General features: G+C 52.3%; 3 protein-coding genes across 4 annotated transcripts in view; all 3 read right to left on the bottom strand.

The window, feature by feature from the left end:
• Window positions 1-2,520, bottom strand: part of Ypel3 (yippee like 3) — a 3,728-nt gene extending 1,208 nt beyond the window's left edge. The window contains exons 1-5 of one of the 2 annotated variants that reach the window (XM_005351239.2): window positions 2,376-2,435; window positions 1,886-1,985; window positions 1,550-1,732; window positions 1,406-1,449; window positions 1,083-1,191 (exon numbers count right to left, since the gene is read on the bottom strand). In XM_005351239.2, coding sequence (XP_005351296.1) covers window positions 1,083-1,191; window positions 1,406-1,449; window positions 1,550-1,732; window positions 1,886-1,906 — 357 coding nt within the window. In that variant the 5' untranslated portion in view covers window positions 1,907-1,985; window positions 2,376-2,435. Of the gene's footprint in view, window positions 1-1,082; window positions 1,192-1,405; window positions 1,450-1,549; window positions 1,733-1,885; window positions 1,986-2,375 lie in introns of both variants that reach the window. The other variant, XM_005351238.2, reaches the window with a different exon arrangement.
• Window positions 2,521-3,855: 1,335 nt separating this feature from the next.
• On the bottom strand, window positions 3,856-13,389 carry Gdpd3 (glycerophosphodiester phosphodiesterase domain containing 3). Its single transcript, XM_005351237.2, has 10 exons — window positions 13,251-13,389; window positions 12,919-12,961; window positions 12,573-12,708; window positions 12,450-12,495; window positions 12,217-12,335; window positions 12,050-12,139; window positions 11,047-11,180; window positions 8,444-8,503; window positions 8,291-8,342; window positions 3,856-4,003 (listed from the first exon to the last, which is right to left on the bottom strand). Exons 1-10 carry the CDS (start codon window positions 13,387-13,389, stop codon window positions 3,857-3,859), a joined length of 966 nt encoding a protein of 321 aa, XP_005351294.1. The 3' UTR covers window position 3,856.
• Window positions 13,390-14,039: 650 nt separating this feature from the next.
• Mapk3 (mitogen-activated protein kinase 3) lies at window positions 14,040-20,282 on the bottom strand (the record flags this gene model as incomplete). Its single annotated transcript, XM_005351933.3, has 9 exons — window positions 14,040-14,633; window positions 15,018-15,173; window positions 15,252-15,361; window positions 15,537-15,668; window positions 16,025-16,139; window positions 16,375-16,491; window positions 16,652-16,841; window positions 19,060-19,242; window positions 20,179-20,282. Coding segments are annotated over 8 exons (1,074 nt in total), but the record flags the coding sequence as incomplete, so codon positions are not given.
• Window positions 20,283-20,285: the final 3 nt, after the last annotated feature.

The following is a 20,285-nucleotide window of genomic DNA, read 5'->3' as shown; positions in this document are numbered from 1 at the left end:
CCCCCCAGTGCTGGGATTAAAGGCGTGCACCACCACCGCCCGGCAGTTTTTATTGTTTTTTGAGACAGGGTCTATGTATCCCGAGCTGTATTGGAACTGTGTTATTCTAGGTGGGCTTAGAACTCAAGCAATCACTTGCCTCTACTTCCTGAGTGCTGGGATTAAAGATATATAACACCACACCCTGCTGACATTTGAGTTTGGTTTTTTGTTTTTCAAGACAGGGTTTCTCAGGGCAGCCCTGGAACTCAGTCCACAGACTAGGCTGGCCTTGAATTTACAGAGATTCACTGCCTTTGTCTCCTGAGTGCTGGGATTAAAGGCACGTGCCACTACTGCCTGGCTGACGTTTGAGTTTTTAACTTCTCGCCTAGGGCACATTTTTAGGAACTTCAGAGGGTCCAGGGACATACAGAAAATCTGCAGCAGGGCCAGAGGTAAAGTCAGGTTAGGACTGTCTGTCTCTGACTGGGACCTCCAGCTCACAAGAACCACTCCAAGTAATGCTTTTCCCAACCCAATTCCTTGTACACTCCCAAAAGCACCCCCTTTGTTACATCCAATCTGATATTCATAAAGATCTTCCACCCCAGCTAGTGGCTTTATGTTCCAGTGCCACATAAGGAAATGAGATTTGAGGTTGTGAAATCAGATGCTAGACAGCATCAGAAGCAATGCGAGCTGTGCAGGGATCCGTGCACCTAACTTCCACATCCATGCAGGGTCTTAGCTATGGGCAAATGTCCTAACATCTTCAGACCTCCCTGTCTTCTGGAATAGACTCTGCCATCAGAACCGTTGTGATGACTGAGTGAGAGACTATATATGCCAAGTGTGCTCATGCGCGTGGCGTACAAGCATTCAATAAATGCTGACGCTACTTGCTCTTCGTCTCTAGGATGGGGCACTGGTGCCTCTGAGGGAAGCGGAACATCCTCAAAGCTCTGTAGAATGCAAAGGACCAACGGCAGTCACTGGGAGAAAGTCTGTTTTGTCTGTGCTGGGCCAGGTCCTACTCTGAAAGGTGAATGCTTTCGAGGTTAGGTCAAAGGCCAGCCTGGGGTCAGAGATCACGAACTCACATATTTCCAGCCCAAGGTGGTCTTGCAGTTCTCGCAGTGGATGTCAGCGACAGCATGAAGACCTGTCAGCAGCACCCGCTCCTCTGCTGGCCCGCAGCCCACATTCACCCTGTGGGGACAAAGGGTGGTCCCAGGGAGGGTCTCAGCACCCCAGAGCCCCCCTCTAGCTAGTATACTGAGTGTCTGTGTTTGGCTCTAAGACAGGCCTGATCATGGCTTCCTGTCTGACACAAGGGACTCTGGGAATATGGGCTGGGCACGATGCCAGGGGTCACAGGTCACAACAGAGGTCAGGAAAAGAAAGGAAGGAGGTGAATACTCACACAGAATTGAAGAGGTAGGCACGCCCCTGACTGCCCTGGAAGGACTGGAGGGTAGTGGGAAGACGAGAGGAAGGGGTTAGGGCTGTCGATGGGGAGTTGCCAGGCAGCCCACTGCCATTCTAGACTCAAATGTGGCCTGCTCACCTTGGAGATGAGGTCGTCGTGGTTGGCCAGGTGAGCTCGGCAGTGGGCACAGCTATACCTCCGGTGACAATCATCCAAGTAGGCCTGAAACGTCTTGGGCTTCGAAATCCGCACCATGGCGGGGGCCAAGGGCAGTGGCCCCACGCGGGGAGCGGCCCACGGGGAGCAGAGGGAGCCCAGTGCCTGCCAGGGAAGAGAGGTGGGCTGTTAGGACCAAGGCCACACATCTGTAGGCAAGCCCAGAACTATGGGGACTCTGTCACACTTGGCTGCTCTCTCCTTTCCCTAGAGCCAGCAGTCTCACCAGGGACCAGAGTCATTTCAGTTTTGACTCACTGAGGAGGCCTCAGGTTGCATCAGCGGGTAAACTGAGGCTAGGAGGCGTTCCAGGTGAGTCACCCACCTGCTTCTGGCCTCACCCCTGCTGAGCTGGCATCTGAAACGGGAAGAAGGGGCTTCAGAGTGGATGGGCTGCCAGTTTTCAGTTTCGAGGGAGTACGGGGCTTGACTAGTTCTTGGGACCCTATCTGGACGAGGGGCAGGGCAAACGTGGGATACCTGGAGTTCGCCTGGGGAAAGGGTCTCTCACCTGGAGGAGGCAGGAGGCCTCATCAAAGGAGGAGGGTCCCCTGGGGAGAGGAGGGGTTTTTACCTGGAGGCGCCGAGCCTCATCTGCGCGGAGGGCATCTTACCTGCGTCGCCAAGCCTTACCTGAGACCCCGGGGCTCACCTGGGGCGAGGGGATGGGGGGGACGCGCGCGGGGGAAGGGGCAGTCCTCGCTTGCGGGGCGGGGGCGACGCGCAGCGACGTCGGCGCAGGCCTCACCTCGCCTGGGCGCGTGGAGGACCCGGTCCGCGAGGTAGCCTGGCCTGGGAGTGGGGGGCGCTCCTGATGGGCGCCGTCCCCCCCGGCCCGGATCGCAGCCGCCTCGACTTGTTTACACCGAGACCAGCTGCTGCCGCGGCTGCGGCGGGAGGGGGAGGGGGCCGGCCTCCTGTCCCGGCGGCCGCCGTGGCCAATCGGAGGGCCGCATGCAAATGAGGGGGCGCGTCATACGGCGGCCAGCGCAGGCAGGTCTGCCCTTCCCCCTGCTCCCGGCTTCAGTTTGCCTGCTCGCCCGGAAATGCGGTTGCAACTGGCAGGCTAAGCTCGGAAGCCTGTCGGTGCCCGGGCCTGATTTCGCCTATAGCTATCCCTGGTGCTCGAACAGACAAGGATTCTAACCCGACGTGGGGTTAGTAGGAGGTGGTGTCTGTACGCCCCCCCGTCCCCCCCTCCCGAGAAATACTCGTAATTGTCTTCGTTAATCCGCAGGCCAGTCTGGTAATCCCTCCCACAATCCTGTAGTTTCTCCATTTGACCAGGTTCTGAGGTTTGAAGAAGAGATCCTCTCCAGAGATTATCCAGATGGTAAGAGTCAAAGTTGAAAGTCTCACTTTCCCCAAGCACGTGGAGCAGACTCTTAGAAGGAAAGGCCTAAAGGTGTCCTTTTGCTAGTAGACTCCCAGAACCAAGGCTTTATGAGCCAGTCTCTACTGCTGGGCATCATCTATTCCGGACATCCTCTGGGATGCTTGGCCCCCAGGCTATTGTAGGTCTGACCCCAGTGGAAATGTCTGTTTCAACATGTGTCTGGCTTACATAGACTTGTGTTCATTGCAGAATCCCAGTACCCAGCAGGCCTGAAAAGAACTGCATCAGGAATACCCATTAGAGTTAAGTCCCAGTGTTGGAGATCAGAAAGTGGACAGCTGGTACAGTAGGAAGCCTGTGAGATCCCCCCATGCCTGCCTGCTGCAGCTCAATGTGTTAAAGGAGACCGACAGCAGCAACGTGAGGGAAATCAGGTCCCTGTATGCCTGGGTCTCTTAATGGCTTCAGGAAAACCACTGAATCTGTGATCTCTAGAGTCTGGGCTCAGGACACCTGGGTTAGCATGCTTCAGAGTGAAGGCCAAGCTGGCACTGTAGAATGTAGCAGCCTAATTAGGCCTCCCAGACTTTTTTGGGGGCAGGAGGTCTCACTTTGTAGCCCTGGCATCTAACTCACAGATCCACGTGCTTCTGCCTCTCAAGTACTGAGGTAAAGATGTTCATTACCAGGCCCAGCTAATCCCAGGTTTTCTTGATCTCTTCAAAGATGTGTGCCCTCCCACGCAATATGCATCTAACCCAGAGCTGTGTTCATGGTGTGTAAGCATTACATGCTGGGTGACAATCCCATCTTTTTTGTCTTCAAGACTGACCCTCCAACCCTTCGATCCGTGACGAGAAAATATTTATTTTTCTTAAAGAGAGAACAGGGCTTCAGATTGAGGAGGCAGGGGGCTTTGGTTCTTCCTTCTTGTCTAGGTAGTGTCTCAGGGCTGTGGGGAAATCAGTCATGACACCATTGGCCCCCAGATTGAAGGCCACTTCAAAATCCGATTCTTCATTAAGGCACCAAAATAGCACCTGAGCGGGAAAGAAGGACCAGCTTAGTTTCCAAATCTACCCAACGCTTCCTTTAACTTCCAGGAGGTGGCACCCCCTCTTCTGCACAGACTTCTCAGCAATGGTGAGCTAGAGCTGATGGTAACCTTTTTAGGAATTTTCAGACTGGTTATTAAACATAGCTATTATTGATGGACAGTGGTGGTGCACACCTTTAATTCCAGCACTGGGGACACAGAAGCAGGCAGATCTCTGAATTTGAAACCAGCCTGGTCTACAGAGTGAGTTCCAGGGCAGCTAGGGCTACACAGAGAAACCTTGTCTCAAAAAAAAAACAAAAACAAAAACAAAAAACAAAAAAAAAAACCCAAAAAACAAATCAAACCAAGACAAAAACCCCACAACTGTAATCAAAACTTAAACTGTATGATCTTAGAGTCAAGTGTTGCGGTGTGTGCCTATAAGCCCTACACTCGGGAAGCTGAGGCAAGAAGGTGGAAGATTCTGAAGCCATCTGGGCTACAGTGAGTAGCTGGTCAGCCAGTTATATAGCAAGACCTGCCTCAAAAATAAATACATAAATAAGTGCATGAACTTAAAATTAAGGAGTCTCAACACTCAGGAGGGCAGAGGCAGGTGAATCTCTGTGAGTTCCAGAGCAGCTTGGTAGCTTGGTTTATACAGTAAATTTTAGGTCAGCCAGGGTTATAGAATGACTTTGTCTCAAAACAAGTAAGAAATTCTATTAAAAACAAAGGTAAAAGCCGGGCGGTGGTGGCGCACGCCTTTAATCCCAGCACTTGGGAGGCAGAGGCAGGCGGATCTCTGTGAGTTTGAGACCAGCCTGGTCTACAGAGCTAGTTCCAGGACAGGCTCCAAAACCACAGAGAAACCCTGTCTCGAAAAACCAAAGAAAAAAAAAAGGTAAAAGCTAGGTGGACGACTTTAATCCCAACACTTGGGAGGCAGAAGAGGCCGATCTCTGTGAGTTCGAGGACAGCCAGGACTGTTAAACAGAGAAATCCTGTCTTGAAAAACAAAACAGGTGAAATCCGGGTGCAGTGGTGGGTGCTTTGTTTCTTTTTATGGCACTAAGAAGCAAGAGACAGGAGGAAAAGAAGTTCAAGGACACCCTCTGCTCTATAGGGAGTTCAAGGGCCAGCCTGGGCTACATGAGACCTGTCACAAACAAACAACCCAAGAGCTGGGGATGTTGCTCGATGGTGTAACACTGTTTCCAAAGCCCTGGAAAACAAAACAAACAAAAAACACAACCCAGGGCCAATGAAGTGACTCAGCAGGTAAAGGCACCCAAGGATCTGAGATTTATCTCCAGCATCCACATGGTGGAAGGAAAGTCCCATAACTTACTCTCTGACCTCTGTGTGTACGCTGTGGGATGTCCCCCCCCCCCACGTACACACAACACACACATACAAATGTAATATATTTTTTAAGTTGAATACTCAACAGCCTATCACTAATTATTTTACAGTTTCCTAGGTCTCTTCTCTCTGTTAGGGTCTCTTGTAACCACGCTGGCCTCAAACTCTCTACGCAGCTGGTGGTGACCTTGAACTTCTGTCATTCTTCTTCCGTGTCCCAGGTGCTCAGGTTATACCTGTTGTTTTGTTTCTGTTTTGCTTTTTGTTGTTGTTTTTTATGATTTATTTGTATTTAAATTGTTAAAAAGGTTTACTTATTTATTTTATAGGTATGGTGTTATGTCTGTTACCAACAGAGGCCAGAAGAGGGCATCTGATCCCTGGGAGCTGGAGTTACAGTGATTGTGAACCACTGATTATGGGTGCTGGGAGCCAAACTTGGGTGCGCCTTAGAGCAGCCAGCGCTCTCAACCGAGAGCCACTACGTGTGTTACCTGGTGCTGGAGACTGAACCCAGGTGTTGTGGCTGCTAGGCAAGCGCCCTGCCCGCTGAGCCACACCCCCAGCCACTGGGTTTTAATTTTTAAACATCTGCTTATGTTTGTTTATGTGGGGGCGGGTGCACAGCATCCCAGGTGTGTGGGTCAGAGGATAGCTCGTAGGAGTTATGGGTCAAACCCAGGTCATCAGGTTTGATAGCAGAAGCCTTTAACCCTTGAGCCATTGCACTGCCCTCCTTGTTTGTCTTTGTTTTGTCTTATAGGTTTTTTCCTGTTTGCTTTTTTTTTTCTTTCTTCTATCTCTCCAGTCAGGTGTCTTGTTCTTTTGAGGCAGGGAGTGTTATTTAGCCCAAGCTGATCTAAAACTCACCATCCTCCTGCCTCAGTTTCCCATGGATTAGGTGTGTGAGCCAGGGCACCTGGATGACATGGGATTTTGATTTCAGGAGCTCACCGGATCTCTGCTGTATGGGTTTCACAGGTGAGGGTCCCATCTTTAAACACGTGGAGGTCAGCGGTGAGCGAGGGCTGGTAAGGAAGAGCTGTTCTCTTGAGCCTCACTGACACCAGGACAGGCAGGTGCCAAGCCTGGGCTCTCCCTGCTCTTGTCACCCAAGGTTGACTCCTGTCCATGATGGCCTCAGGCTATTAATGACACTCTCCCCACCATCACACGGTCGGTCGCCATGTTGTGAACAAGTGAGTCTCACTCTGAATTATCTAGATTGGGTTTCCTGCACCAACCTTAATGACACTCTCCCCACCATCATATGGTCGCCATATTGTAGGACAAGTGAGTCTCACTCTGTGAATTATCTAGATTGGGTTTCCTGCACCAGCCTTCAAAAGCTTCCCTTCCTGGGTGCTGAGGATCACAGTCCTACTGGATGTGAGGCCATGGGCCTAACTGACCTCTGCTGCCCTTAGCCTAGGGAACCCACCCAGTTCTTCTGAGCCCAGACTTTTGCTCCTCCAAGCTTTAGCTCAGATATGCCTACCTGTGATGTCCTTCTCCTCAAGAGCTGTCTTCCCCTGTCCTTCTTCTGACTGATCCCACCTCCGCCTGCCCATGACCCATAGTACTGACTCCTGTCCTTAGCTGTGATATCACATCCCGCATGGGGTTGTCGGTCTTCATTTCTTTTCCCCACATTTGGTAGATGCCTGGAACCATCTCAATGAGGCTTGCTGATTTAATGTCCAAGGTCAGGCACAGTAGTTTATGCCTGTAACTCCACCATTATGGAGGCAGGGGCAGGACGATTGCCATGAGTTTGAGGCCAGCCTGGTCTACATTAAAAAAAAACAAAAAAACAAAAAAACAAAAACGGGCTGGAGAGATGGCTCAGTGATTAAGAGCACTGGCTGCTTTTCCAGAGGACCTTGCTTGGATTCCTAGCACCCACATGGTGGCTCACAACCATTTGTAACTACACTTCCAGGGTATCTGATGTCCTCTTCTGACTTCTTTGGGTACCAGGCACACATGTGGTACACAGGTATACATACATGCAAAACACCCATACACATAAAATAAGACAATAAAAAAATGAAAACAAATCCATGACCAGGCATAGTGACACATGCCTTTAATCCCAGCACTCAAGAGACGGAGACAGGTAGATCTCTGTGAGTCAGAGGACAGGTTGGTCTACAGAGCAGGAGTTATATGGTGACGCCCTGCCTCAAAACAACAACAACAAAAAGGAGCCAGTGAAATAGTTGAGCAGTTAAAAGCACTCTGCCCTTCCAGAGGGATGGATTTGATCCCAGTATCTGCATGGCAGCTCAAGACCATCTGTGACCATGACTTCAAGGGAGCTGACACATCAACGCTAGGCCAGATATATATATATATATATATATATATATATATATATATATATATATATATATATGCAAAATACTTATTACACATAAAAAATAAAACAAAAAAACTCACTCAAACCCAAACCAAAATGCCTTCACTATTCCCATAGACCACTGATGAAGGCAGAGCAACAGGGTGGGCTGGGCCTGTTTTCCCAGCGCCTTTCCAGCAGACACTAAGTTATCAATCCCTGATTAATCCCAGGTGCACATTCAAAAGAGCTACAGGTACCATTCTCTGCATTCAAACGGGCTCAAGACAGCGTTTCTCTGTGTTTCTCAAGTTTCTTTCCTCGCTGTTCTGGAACTTGCTCTGTAGACTAGGCTGGCCTTGAACACAGAGCTCTACCTGCCTCTGCCTCCCAAGTGCTAGATTTAAAGGCATGCACCACCACTGCCTGGCTCATTCTCTGCATTTTATAGGCAAAGAAACTGAGACTCAAGGGTGGGATCCTGCCCAAATGATCCACCTCCGATTGCAGTGTGATGGAGATTGTGCTACCAGGTATATACCGGGAACCAGCTCCTTGCTGGGGTAGTGTCAGAGTCCTCACCTGCACCCCTCGGTCCTGCAAGTACTGAATCAGACTCTTCCTCATGATGATCCTTGGGAAGGATGGGGATAGCAAAGGCAACGATGAGAGGGGACAAAGGACAGTAGCAGGTCCCTGTGTGACACCTCCACCCGGCAGCCCTGCCCGCCTCACCATTTTGTAACTGCAGCTGACAGCTGGTTCATCCATCCACAGGAAAATGGGAAGTAAGTCCTGTGGAGAGAACTGGTGAGGTCAGCTCCCCGGTGTTGTCCGTGCCCCCCTACCCCCGTCACAGGGGTGTGGTGGGAATGACTCCTTGACCAGTGCACCCCTGGCCTAGCCTGAAGAAACTATGAAGCTGCCTGGAGGAATAATTCATCCCTCAGTGAGAGCCTACTGTGTCCTGGAGTCATTGGTTTAAGAGCTTGTCCCTCTTCCTGTCTTCAGCACAGGGAACTGAGTTTAGACAGTGGGACACGCTGGGGGTCAGAAGTGCATCAGTGATGGGCCTGGAACCAACTTGATTCCAGGACGTCACGGGGGTCCTCCTGGTTGAGTCTGTGTGGGGTTTTAAGAATAGCTGAGGCTGGCCTGGAACTTGCAACCCTCTGGCCTTAGCCTCATGAGTGCTGGGATTACAGGTGTTTGACACAGTGCCCAAACGTGGACAGCTGTTTCAGATGAGACACTGCTTCTTGTCACGGCTTATTTTCCTCCCTGGGTGATTTTAGAGCCATGTCCTAGGTCAGGCTCTGGAATGTTTCAAGCTGTGTGACCCTGGGTAAGTCACAGAAACTCTCAGCATAGCTGACACTAACAAGGCTGTCGTGCCTCTTCCTCAAATACTCCCCCAGTCTGTGAAAACCTTTAACCCTGTGTAAACACTGCCAGTGCAGTGCTTTGGAAGGGGCTGTGTGGCTAGCTAGCTTTCTTGAGAACCACATAGCGGAACCAGAGCTTTGGGGACAATCCTGGAGAAGTTGTCGGAAAGGCCAAGGACGAGGCAGGCCCCCTCCCACCCCGCTAAGGAAGTATCTAGTTCCTAATACTTCCTCTTACATTACTTTGTTAACAAGCTGCTTGCTGCACAGTGGACTGACTCACCTTTAGAGAAGGAAAAAGCCAGGCTGTAAGCCCAGAGGGCCTGACCCAGGCACAGCAGTTTTATTTCCTAGACTGGCCTGCCCACGTTATCATGTACTACTACAGCTACATTGACCAGAGGCATTTGCCATCAACGTATTGAGTGAGTGAATTTCTTCTACAGCTGCATACTGATAACATACTTGCCTGCAAGTCAGGGGGTCACAGACCCCCTAGTTTTCATGAATGCCAGGCAAGAACTACAGTGTACAGGCCCATAATCCCAGCACTAAGGAGGTTGAAGCAGGAAGACTGAGAATTTGAGGCGAGCCTGGACTACATAGTGAGACCCTTGTTTCAAAAAAAAAGATCACCCCTTTATTTTTTAGTGTGGTGGTTTCCTAGTGCTGTGCCCCTTTAGTACAGTTCCTCATGTTGTGGTGACCCCAACCATAAAGTTAGTTTCATTGGGGGCTGGAGAGATGGCTCAGAGGTTAAGAGCACTGAATGCTCTTCCGGAGGTCCTGAATTCAATTCCCAGCAACCACATGGTGGCTCACAACCATCTGTAATGAGGTCTGGTGCCCTCTTCTGACCTGCAGGCATACATGGAGGCTGAACACTGTGTACATAATAAATAAATAAATCTTTAAAAAAAAAGTTAGTTTCATTGCTACTTCGTAACTATAATTTTGCTGCCGTTATAAATCATGATGTAGATACCCGTGTTTTCTGATGATTTTAGGCTACCCCTGTGAAAGGGTCATTCATTCCCCAAAAGGGTCTCGACCCATAGGTTGAGAAACACTGGCTTAGTGAATAAAGGCCCTTGTCATGAAAGCCTAGCAACTTCATGAGTCCAATCCCCGAACCTACACAAAGGCGGAAAGAGGGTTGTCTCTGGCCTCCATATGCACACCATGGCACGCACACACACACCCCATAACAAATTCAAACAAACAAACAAGCCAGGATGTGACTCACTTGGTAGATTGTTCCCCAAGCACACACAAAGCCTTGTGTTCACCGGGCGTTGGTGGCGCACGCCTTTAATCCCAGCACTCGGGAGGCAGAGGCAGGCGGATCTCTGTGACTTCGAGGCCAGCCTGGTCTACAGAGCTAGTTCCAGGACAGGCTCCAAAGCTAAAGAGAAACCCTGTCTCGAAAAATAAAACAAAAACAAAACAAAAAGCCTTGGGTTCAGTGTCTGGCCCTGACTAGAACCAGCTGTGATGGTGTATGACTATAACTGCAGCTCTAGTGACGTGGAGGCAGGAGGATTAAAAATTCAGTGCCTTCCTCAGCTACTTACTTCCAGGCTAGCTTCATATACGTGAAACTCTGTCTCAATAAAACAAAACACTGCCCTCTCTAAAGGGCCTTGGGGCTGGGGAGATGGCTCAGTGGTTAAGAGCACTTGCTGTTCGTTCAGAGGACCCGAGTTTGGCTCTAAGCACTCATGTGCTGTTCATAACCACCTGTAACTCCAGTTCTGGGGGATTTGACACCCTCTTCTGGCCTCTGTAGGTCACTGCACACATGAGGTGGGCATATGTACACACGTGCACACACACACTATTTAAAGACTCTTGGGGGACTCTTAGGGAACTGGGGATCCGGGGTCTCCTCCACAGGTCCTGGGCAGTGTGGCCTGAGCAGGGTGTTTCCAAGCCCTCTCTCACCCCTGGTACCTGTTGATGATGGTGGGCAGGAAGCACAAGAAAAACTTCTCAGGAATGGAGACAAAAGGCAGAAGCCCCAGGTAGTAGAGCAGAAGTATCCAGATTGATCGCAATATGGTAAAGGCCATTGGCATGTCGGGGTTCTGGGTGGCAAGGAGAGAAGTGAGAAGGGGGGACCAGCAAAGTTGGCAAGGGCCAAGGGGACCAGGGCAGGACATCAAAGTCACACCTTGAACAATGTAATGGTTAATTCTGTTAACTTGATTAAGAAGTAGTACCTTGGAGTTTGGTGAAACACACCTGTGGGGTGTGTGAGGATGTTTCCACAGAATTAGCTAGGGGAGGGAGGAACCCTACCCTGAATGTGGGCAGCGCCATCTCTGTAGGCTAGGAGTCTGGATGAAACAAAAGGAGAAAAAGGAAGAAGCCAGACCAGGCACTGTCTTCACTCCTCAGCCGCCATTAGCAAGTGGCTGTTTCTCATGCCCTCTCTACCTCTAGCAATTGGGCCAAAGCGACTATGGGTTAAAGTCCCCGAAACTGTGAGCCATGAGATGTTTCCTGAGGTTCTGTTACAGTAACAACCGACCAGCCTAGCCAGTGCTTCCTGAGGTTCTGTTACAGTAACAACCGACCAGCCTAGCCAGTGTTTCCTGAGGTTCTGTTACAGTAACACTGACCAACACAGCCAGTGTTTCCTGAGGTTCGTTACAGTAACACTGACCAACACAGCCAGTGTTTCCTGAGGTTCGTTACAGTAACAGTGGACTAGCATAGCCAGTGTTTCCTGAGGTTGTTTTACAGTAACAGCCGACCAGCACAGCCAGTACTGGGGGTTCCCTAGAACTGGCCTCATGGCACCAGTGCACACAGTCACGCTCTCCTACTTCTCCAAATCCTACTCTTGGGGACTGTGCTCAAACCTAGTTCCAGGGGCCATGCTGGGCCCTTTTAGCGTAGGCTCCTTGGACTGGGTGGCTTCTAGCCCCATAGCAGAGAAAGAGGGACTCACGGCAGCCTTGCACTTCCTCATGATTGAGTTCTTCTCTGAAGCCCAAATAGTAATCTCACTGCGGTCAAAGCTCCTAGCCAGGTTGGCTACCTAGGATGGGAACACAGGGAGTAAGGGAAGTCAGGCCTCTCTTGGACCTGCCCTCACCTGCCTGGCTTCAGTACCACCTTGTGGATGAGCTCTTCATTTTTTTCTTTGATCTCCACAATCGCGGGAATCCTTGGAAATTTCTGGAATATATCCTCCAACCGTATCATGTGCCGATCCGACCCATGGGCAAAATGGCCTGGGAGTTGGGTTACAAAAACTGGGGTCAGAGTAAGATAGAGCTGGGGGGGGGGGGTAGGGAGAGTATATGAGAGGTGGCTAAGCAGTGCGAGGTTGGCTGTCCACACCCTACCTGGTGAGAAATAAATCTCCAGTTCTGTCTTGTAGAGGGGCAGTTCCTGTGGAGGGCAGAGACTGACATTAGGAAGCATGTGCACGAGTGTCAGCTCTCAGTGTGAGGGGCTGCAGAGCTCACCTGGAAGTCCAGGCTGTCCACATCCTTATTTAGGCCCGACTGGCGGGACAGGTTCTTGTCGTGTGATACTACCACCACGCCATCCCGTGTGAGCTGGCAGTCAAGTTCCAAGATATCTGCTCGCTGGGCCATGGAACTATGAGAGCAAAGGTTGGTGGGGGAAGAGGACAAGGGAAGGACCAGGGCATGTAGTGGAGGGGAGATACTGGGACAGAATTTATGGTGGGACATATGACCCCACCTGTACAATTCCAGGGGCTTCAAGACACCCAAATTAGGAAGTGGATAAATAGCACCCTTGGTTGCCTTGCAGAGTTCACCCCACAACCTTACATGTCGGACTTACTTCTCTATAGCCTCCATGGTGTTCTCTAGCCGCTCTCCGGACCCTGTGTGAGGCAGTTTGGGTGGGTCCCTAGGGCCTGGCCTGACCTTCCTTCCTGCCTTCCTTTCTTCCTGATGGTTTCCTACTTGCTCTCTTCCCATCAGCCACGCTGAACTGGCTCCCTCCCTGCTCCGTGCCTCCCAGGCCCCCGTGGCTCTCCTCACCTCTGTCTTTATTTCGTTCACTCCCGCCTTGCACCTCCGCTATGTGCTGCCCACTGTGGCACCTGTCTTCTTAGGCTCACACCGCCCCAAGTGGCTGCCAGCGCCTCCCGCCTCCCTGACTCAGCTCACCTCCACGGTGGGCAGCCAGGCGGATAGGGAAGGTGGGAGCCCGGGTTGTGTGCAGCAGATGAGGTCGGCGCAAGAAGAAGAAGGAGAGCATGATGTAGCTGCCCAGGGTGGGCAGAGCCAAGTACAGGATAGGGATCATAGCCTCACTCCCACCGCAGGCGCCTGCCACAGTGCAGCCTCCCCAGTCCCAGAAGGCTCTGTTGTCTGCTGCTGCCTGCTGCTGAGTCTGCCCGGGGAGCCGGTGTGGGCTGGCTCTACTATTGGGCAGCACCACGCCCCAGGACCTGCTGAGCCTGCTGCTATGCCGCTGGCACTCGGCCAGACTGCAGTATGCCCCAGAGCTGGGGCAGGCACAGGAACCCAGGCAGCCCTGGGCTTCATGTCCACAGACCTTCTGTAGATCCCAGCACCCCCTCTGTTTTTGACTGTGTGGGGGGGAGGGGGGGTGAGCGAAACTCCCCTCACCATTTTTAGAACTTCCTGTTTTCCATGAGTGCTTGTGGCCAGGATCTGTAACTACCTTTGCCACTTCCCAGGAATGTTGGGGTGTAGGGTGCCCCTGAGTCACGACAAATCACCCCAGCCAGTTAAACAGGAAGCTGTTAGGGAACACAGTGACTGAAAGAAAACTGACCCCTTTCCAGGAGTCTGGAGCACCTTATAACCCATCCTCACCCCTGGCCAGCTGAGCCAAAGACTGTGGCTATATGAGGCCACAGCTGCATGCAGGGGTCAGTCGTGAAAGCAGCACGCTGGGGGTTGCATTGGCACACAGAGACGGAGGCAGGGTTATCCATATACACATCTCTATATTTATATATTAGATACAGGCACGGGGAGGTGGGGAGGGGCACCGGCTCTCCACGGGCCCCACCTCCACTTCCAATAACCCACACACAGAAGCAGCAAGGGCGTTACATGTGGCAGCTTTGAGAGGGAGAGGGTTTGGCCTGGCCTGGCTCCTCAGGGAAACTAGCCCTTGAGACTTAGGAATGTTCCTTCGGGGAAAACAGGGTGGGGTTCTAACAAGTTGAGTAGGGCAGAGCTTAGCCTGGGTCCCTACTCAGTGCCCTCCACCCCTCTATAGCACAGGTCCTAGGGCAGTCATGGCCCTTCCGTTCCAGAATGGTCTGCCAGAGCCAGGGCTAGCGGGGTAGATAAAGGCAGAACAGAGGAGATCAGCTCTGGGGCCACCTCACCACTTAGGCCCCAGGGAGATGGGGCAGGTGTTGGGGTGAGGGGAGCCTGCCTGAAGCAGGAGATCCCAGTGGAGTGGAAGAAGATGGCCAGGCCCACCCTCGGTCCAGCCTGGGCTGCCAGGGTCCGGGTTGAGCAAAGTTCATTACTAACGATTTGCAGAGAAGGACCAGGTAGGAGCAGGACCTGAAGGAAAAAGAGCAAAGTGAGCTGGGGAGACCCCACTGAGCCCCTGAGACCAGTGCCTTTGATCTGCCCGTGGGTCTTGGCTCCTTCTTCTGCAGCAACAGCAGCCACCACCAAGTGCTACTGTGACTGCAGCCCCTCTCAAAGCCATCGTGGTGCACCCCGTCCTAAGGCCTGGGGTGACTCCTCAGAGTGGGAGGATCCCTCGCCTTTGTGGGTCTCCAGTGGATACTGATGACAGCTGGAGATGGACGGGCCTCGGTAGTGGTTTACAAAGGACCAGGTGGGCCGCAAATGACTAGCAGGCCCTGGCCCTTCTGTTGCTACCACACACGTGGATGAGGCACCCAGGCTAGGCAGCCAAGGGCGTTGTGAGCCACTCACCAGGTCCCGGGGGGACAGGGGTGTCTGTTCTTGTTAGGTGGCCTCTGAGGCCCCTGGCTGGAAGCGGGCTGTCTCTTGGAAGATCAGTTCCTTCAGCCGCTCCTTGGGGAGATCATCCAGCTCCATGTCAAAGGTGAAGGGCTCCTCAGCCACTGGCTAGGGGGCAAAGACAGTAAGGCACAGGCCAGCACTGGGGATACTGATGCCCCTCCCAGCTCCTGGTGGCCAGCCCACCTCATCTGTTGGGTCATAGTACTGTTCCAGGTACGGGTGAGCCAGCGCTTCCTCTACAGTGATGCGCTTGTTGGGGTTGAAGGTTAACATCCGGTCCAGCAGGTCAAGTGCTAAGGCAAGGCAGGAGTAGCAGTCGTGAAAACAGCTGAAGGAGCTCCCATAGGGGCCTATTTACTGAGGCAGGCGTTAGGATAATACAGCTTTCTTTGTTACTGAGGCAGGCGTTAGGATAATACAGCTTTGCCGCTGGGCTCTAGCCTACCCCCAGTCCTTTGTCTCACTCACCTTTGGAGTCAGATTTGGGGAAAAGCTTGGCCCAAGCCACCTTAGTTTTTGAGGGCAGAGACTGTAGATAGTTTCGGGCCTTCATGTTGATGATACAATTAAGGTCCTCCTGGGATGGGGAGCCCAAGATACCTGTGGACAAACCAGTTGTTTTGCTAAGATGTTAAGTCCTGTTTCTGGGAACAGGTCAGGAAGCAAGAACAGGAACCCAAGGCCAGCCACCTGCAGCCACCTCCTCATCAACCCACTGGGGCAGTGACGGAAGCAAGGAGCTGAGGACCAGGGAGTGCTGGGCTCAAATCCTGACTGCAGTCTTCCTCAGGTATAGGCCTTAGCCTTGTTTTTCCCATCTTTCAAATGGGAAAGAACACCTTACAGAAATACCGTGAGATGCTGGGGAGGCTCCACATGTGGTACCCCAATTCTCACCCTTCAGAAATGTCATCTCTGATAACTCCCATCCCCGTGAGCCAGTCGGGTCATCTCACCTAGAATGTGGTTGAGCTGGTCCAGGTAGTGCTTGCCAGGGAAGATGGGCCGGTTGGAGAGCATCTCAGCCAGAATGCAGCCCACAGACCAGATGTCAATGGATTTGGTGTAGCCCTGGGGAGGAGAATATGCTCAACTCCTCGGTCAGCCTTATCAGTGCCTTCTTGGCATTTGGGCCAAGCACTACAACCAACTTAGATCCAACACTAAGCAAAGGGCAGAGAACAGAGGCTAGGGAATCTCTAATCTCCAATCTCTACATTTTGCCAGAGCCCAAGGGCCAAAGGGCTTATGCCAAGGCCCAGAGATAGCTCCAGGACTTTCTTGTAAAAGTGGGCTGCTCTCCTACCTTGGAGTTAAGCATGATCTCTGGGGCTCGGTACCAGCGTGTGGCCACATACTCCGTCAGGAAGCCGGTGTGGTCATGTTCAGGGTCAGCGATCCGGGCCAGGCCAAAATCACAGATCTGGAATCAAACCCAAGCCACTGAGTTAGGTGCCTAAGACCCCACAGCCCAGGAAGTGCCCCTGCTCTGCCTATGCTGTTCTTGCTCGCCATGCACCAAGGATGCTTCTACTGGTGGTGACCCATACCCAGGGAAGAAGAGGCAGGCATGCAGCTCTGACCTTAAGGTCGCAGGTGGTGTTGATAAGCAGGTTGGAGGGCTTCAGATCCCGGTGGAGCACGTTAGCTGAGTGGATATACTTGAGGCCCCGAAGGATCTGGTAGAGGAAGTAGCAGATGTGGTCGTTGCTCAGCTGCTGGCTCTTCAGCAGCTTGTACAGGTCTGTCTCCATGAGGTCCTGAACAATGTAGCTGAGGAGGATTCCAGAGACCCCCAGGTTGGGGGCAGCAGGAGACTTTGTTAAGGAAAACAGGTTCTGACCAGAAGGTCACATACTCCTTCCAGCGAGGGCCCCTTGACCTCATGAGTCTTACAAAGCGAAGCCTGGAGCTGAGGGTGTGCAGGGCACATCTATTCTGGGCCCTCAGTTTCCCTATGGGGCAAATGAGGGTACTGACGAATTGTAGTGGGAGAACTTCAGAGGAACAGCAGTTCTGAATTAACCCACTCATGTCTGATGTGCCCATTCTACCTGTCCACGCCTCAGTTTCCTCATTTGACAAGCAGGGAAAGTAACTGTTCCTTAGAGCGTGGCTGTGAGGAAAAAGATGCCCCATGGAGATGCTCAGCAAACAAAAAACGCTGTTACTCTATGGGCCGAGCCATGTGGCGGCTGAGTGGGTTAAATGAGATAATGCATGAACGCCATCTGGCACACAGTAACTGTTTGCTTTAAAATAAATGCCTGCCTTATGGGAATGATTTGTGCCAGAAAAGTGAGGAGACACTCCCAACCATGCTCCTACGGAGTGACCATACACCAGAAGGCGGAGAATGAAAAGTCCCTTTAGACTTGAAGATAAAACAAAGATTCAGCACAAACAGCTGGGTGGTGGTGCACAGCACTCGGAAGGCAGAGGCAGGCGGACCTCTTGTGAGTTTGAGGCCAGCCTGGACTACAGAGTGAGTTCCAGAATATCCAGGGAAAACACAGAGAAACCCTGTCTTGAAAAACCAAAAAACCAAAGCAAAACAAATAAACAAAGTAAATGTCATCTTGCCTGACTTTGGAGGAGCAGCCAGGGGCTGAGCACCAAACCTCATTCTTGTAATCCCAGCACTTGAGAGGCAGGCGCAAGAGGATTATTCCCTAGAAATTTAAGGCCAGCGTGGTCTAATAAGTTAGCCTCAGGCCAAGCAGGGAGACATAGTGATACTCTATCAAAAAGGAAGCCTGGACTATCCTACACAGGATATGTGAGCTTGGGCCTGGTGGTACCTGGGAGGCCAAGGCAGCTGGACCTCTGAGTTCCAGGCTAGCCTGAACTATATCCTGTATTTCAGGCTAGCCAGAGAAAGTGAGGTCCTTTCTCAATGAAAGAAGCAGCACATGCAGACACACACATGGCCCAACCCTGCTGCTTCGTGAGTGTGGGAGTCTAGAGTTGCAGTGACCCGCTTAAGATCACACCTCAAGCCAGAGTATGGGGATTTCACGTGACGAGAGATACAGATGCTGTCCAATGAGTCCTGGGACTGGGAGGGGTGGGTAGGGAAGAGGCCACGGGTGTTACGGACTGCTAGCATGGCAGCCAAGCAGGAAGTAGATACGGACAGTGAACTGGATATTTGAACTAGGCAAGGGCAACAAAGGCTGGACTGCATTCCCTGGGCAAGGTGCAAGTCCACAGGTAATTAGGGTGGGGCTCTCAGAAAAGTAGGAAGGCTCCAAGAAAGCCAACTGGGAAGAGAGAAAGCGAGAAACAGAAACAGCCGATTTTCGGCTTTCCAATCCAGACAGACCCTCCAGCCCCCTTATCCTTCCTTGTGCCCTTAGCGAAGCCAGGAACAGGGGTGCAAAGACTTGGCTCCACCCTGTGACCCTAGAGCCCCCCCAGATGTTCCTCCTTAACAATACACGGTGGTCTCAAAGACTCTACATGCTCCCCCCCACACCATGTCCCTCAGAAGGCACTGCCAAACGTCCCATGAGGGGCCTCAGTTTCCTCATCTTTGAAATGGAAGTGGTACAGCTCATCTCTCAGGGACGTTAGAAGGTTGAATTAGGACCATCAAAACCTTACGCATGCCCAATACCAGCGTTCTTCCCCGCCTGCCTTCCAGGCTGAGATCTCCAAAGAAAGAATCATGAGTCTGTTAAGCAAGAATGGGCTGTGGGCAGAGACTGGGTCATGTCACAGAACTGCAGATGTCAGTAGACAAAGCGCCCATAGAGATCATTTTGCCCAGCACTTCCCCCACACAATACCATACTGGGACACAGAGCAAAACCGACTTGTCCAAGGCCACCTCACTTGGCTGCTACACACCAGGATCCACTGAAGGCCTGCCAGTGTGTGCTTATGTGCTGTGAGCTCTCTGCTAAAGTTATTTTTGCTGGGTGTCACAAAAGAAGCGAACCCAAGTCCCCCGGTCTAGCTTCGGGGCTGTGACCAAGGTGGAGGATACACATCCCTCATAGCTTCCAGGGTGGGTGCTCTGAGGATGTCTCGGATGCCTATGACATTCTCATGGCGGAATCGCAGCAAGATCTGGATCTCCCTCAGTGTACGCTGGCAGTAGGTCTGGTGCTCGAAGGGGCTGATCTTCTTGATGGCCACTCGAGTCTTGCGCACGTGGTCATAAGCAGAGCTGAAAGGGCCAGAGAGATGTGGCCTTGCAAAGGGGGAATCCAGGCCTGGCGGCCCCACCCAGGCCTTGGCAGGGCCAGGGAGAGAGCAGGAGAGGGCTCTGGCCAAGTTGTAAACAATGCTGGCTCCTTCCTGCTGTGAAGGCCTGGAATCTCCAGGGGAAAAGCTGGGGACCAGCCAGGCAGCCTTTCAGTGACTTCACAAACAGAGGAAGAGTGGCTACTCACTGACTTCCTTTCTCCTGGACCCTCTTCCATTCTAGCTGCCCTCACCCTCCTCCCCTTTCCCAAACAGGGCTCTCTCAATCCAAGACAGGGCGAGGGGACGGGAGTCCGAGCGGAGGATGTAGATGAAGCCAATATAGGCTAGAAGATTCATTAATGGGACAGGAGAAAAGAGATAAAGGGGTAGGTCTCTGTGAGGTACCTGGGTCGCAGGGCTGTTCCCACATGAACAAAGGCCCAGAGCACACAGTGGGGCAGTGAGAACTCACAAACCCCGTATCCCACAAAATAAGGCAGACCCCCACCCCTCCGGAACCCTCATCCTTTTGTGGGCGCCTGCCCTTGTCAGGGGCAGGGGTGCAAAGGTTTGCCCCACCCTGAGCTTTGCTCTTCTTTCTGAAACTCTCTGACACCGCCTCACCAGGGGGAACCAAGGCTCCCACTACCTGCTGAAGGGTCCTTCACTCCCCCTTCAGCAAGAACACTCATCCTCTTAGCGCCACCCTGTTTCTCTAGGGTCCCCCAGCTGCCCCTCCCTTAACAATTCAAGGTGGCTTCAAAGCTCCAAACCCCCTCCCCGGAGAAAGTAGCGCCCGAACCCCCAGAAGTCGCTGCATGATCCCTCCCTGCGACACTCCCCAGACCCCCACGTCCCGGGCACGCACCTGCTGTCCACCCCACTCTGAAGCCCCCTCCCCGGGACGCCCCCTCACCTGACCATGCCGTACGCGCCCTCGCCGATGTACTGCAGCTGCGTGTAGCGTGGGCCCACGTCGAATGGCTGTCCCTTCACCACCTCCACCTCCCCCGGGACCCCCGG

Source organism: Microtus ochrogaster, chromosome 8 (assembly GCF_000317375.1).
Source record: "Microtus ochrogaster isolate Prairie Vole_2 chromosome 8, MicOch1.0, whole genome shotgun sequence".
In the NCBI taxonomy this organism is placed as follows: Eukaryota; Metazoa; Chordata; class Mammalia; order Rodentia; family Cricetidae; genus Microtus; species Microtus ochrogaster.
This window is presented reverse-complemented; position numbering and strand designations above follow the sequence as displayed.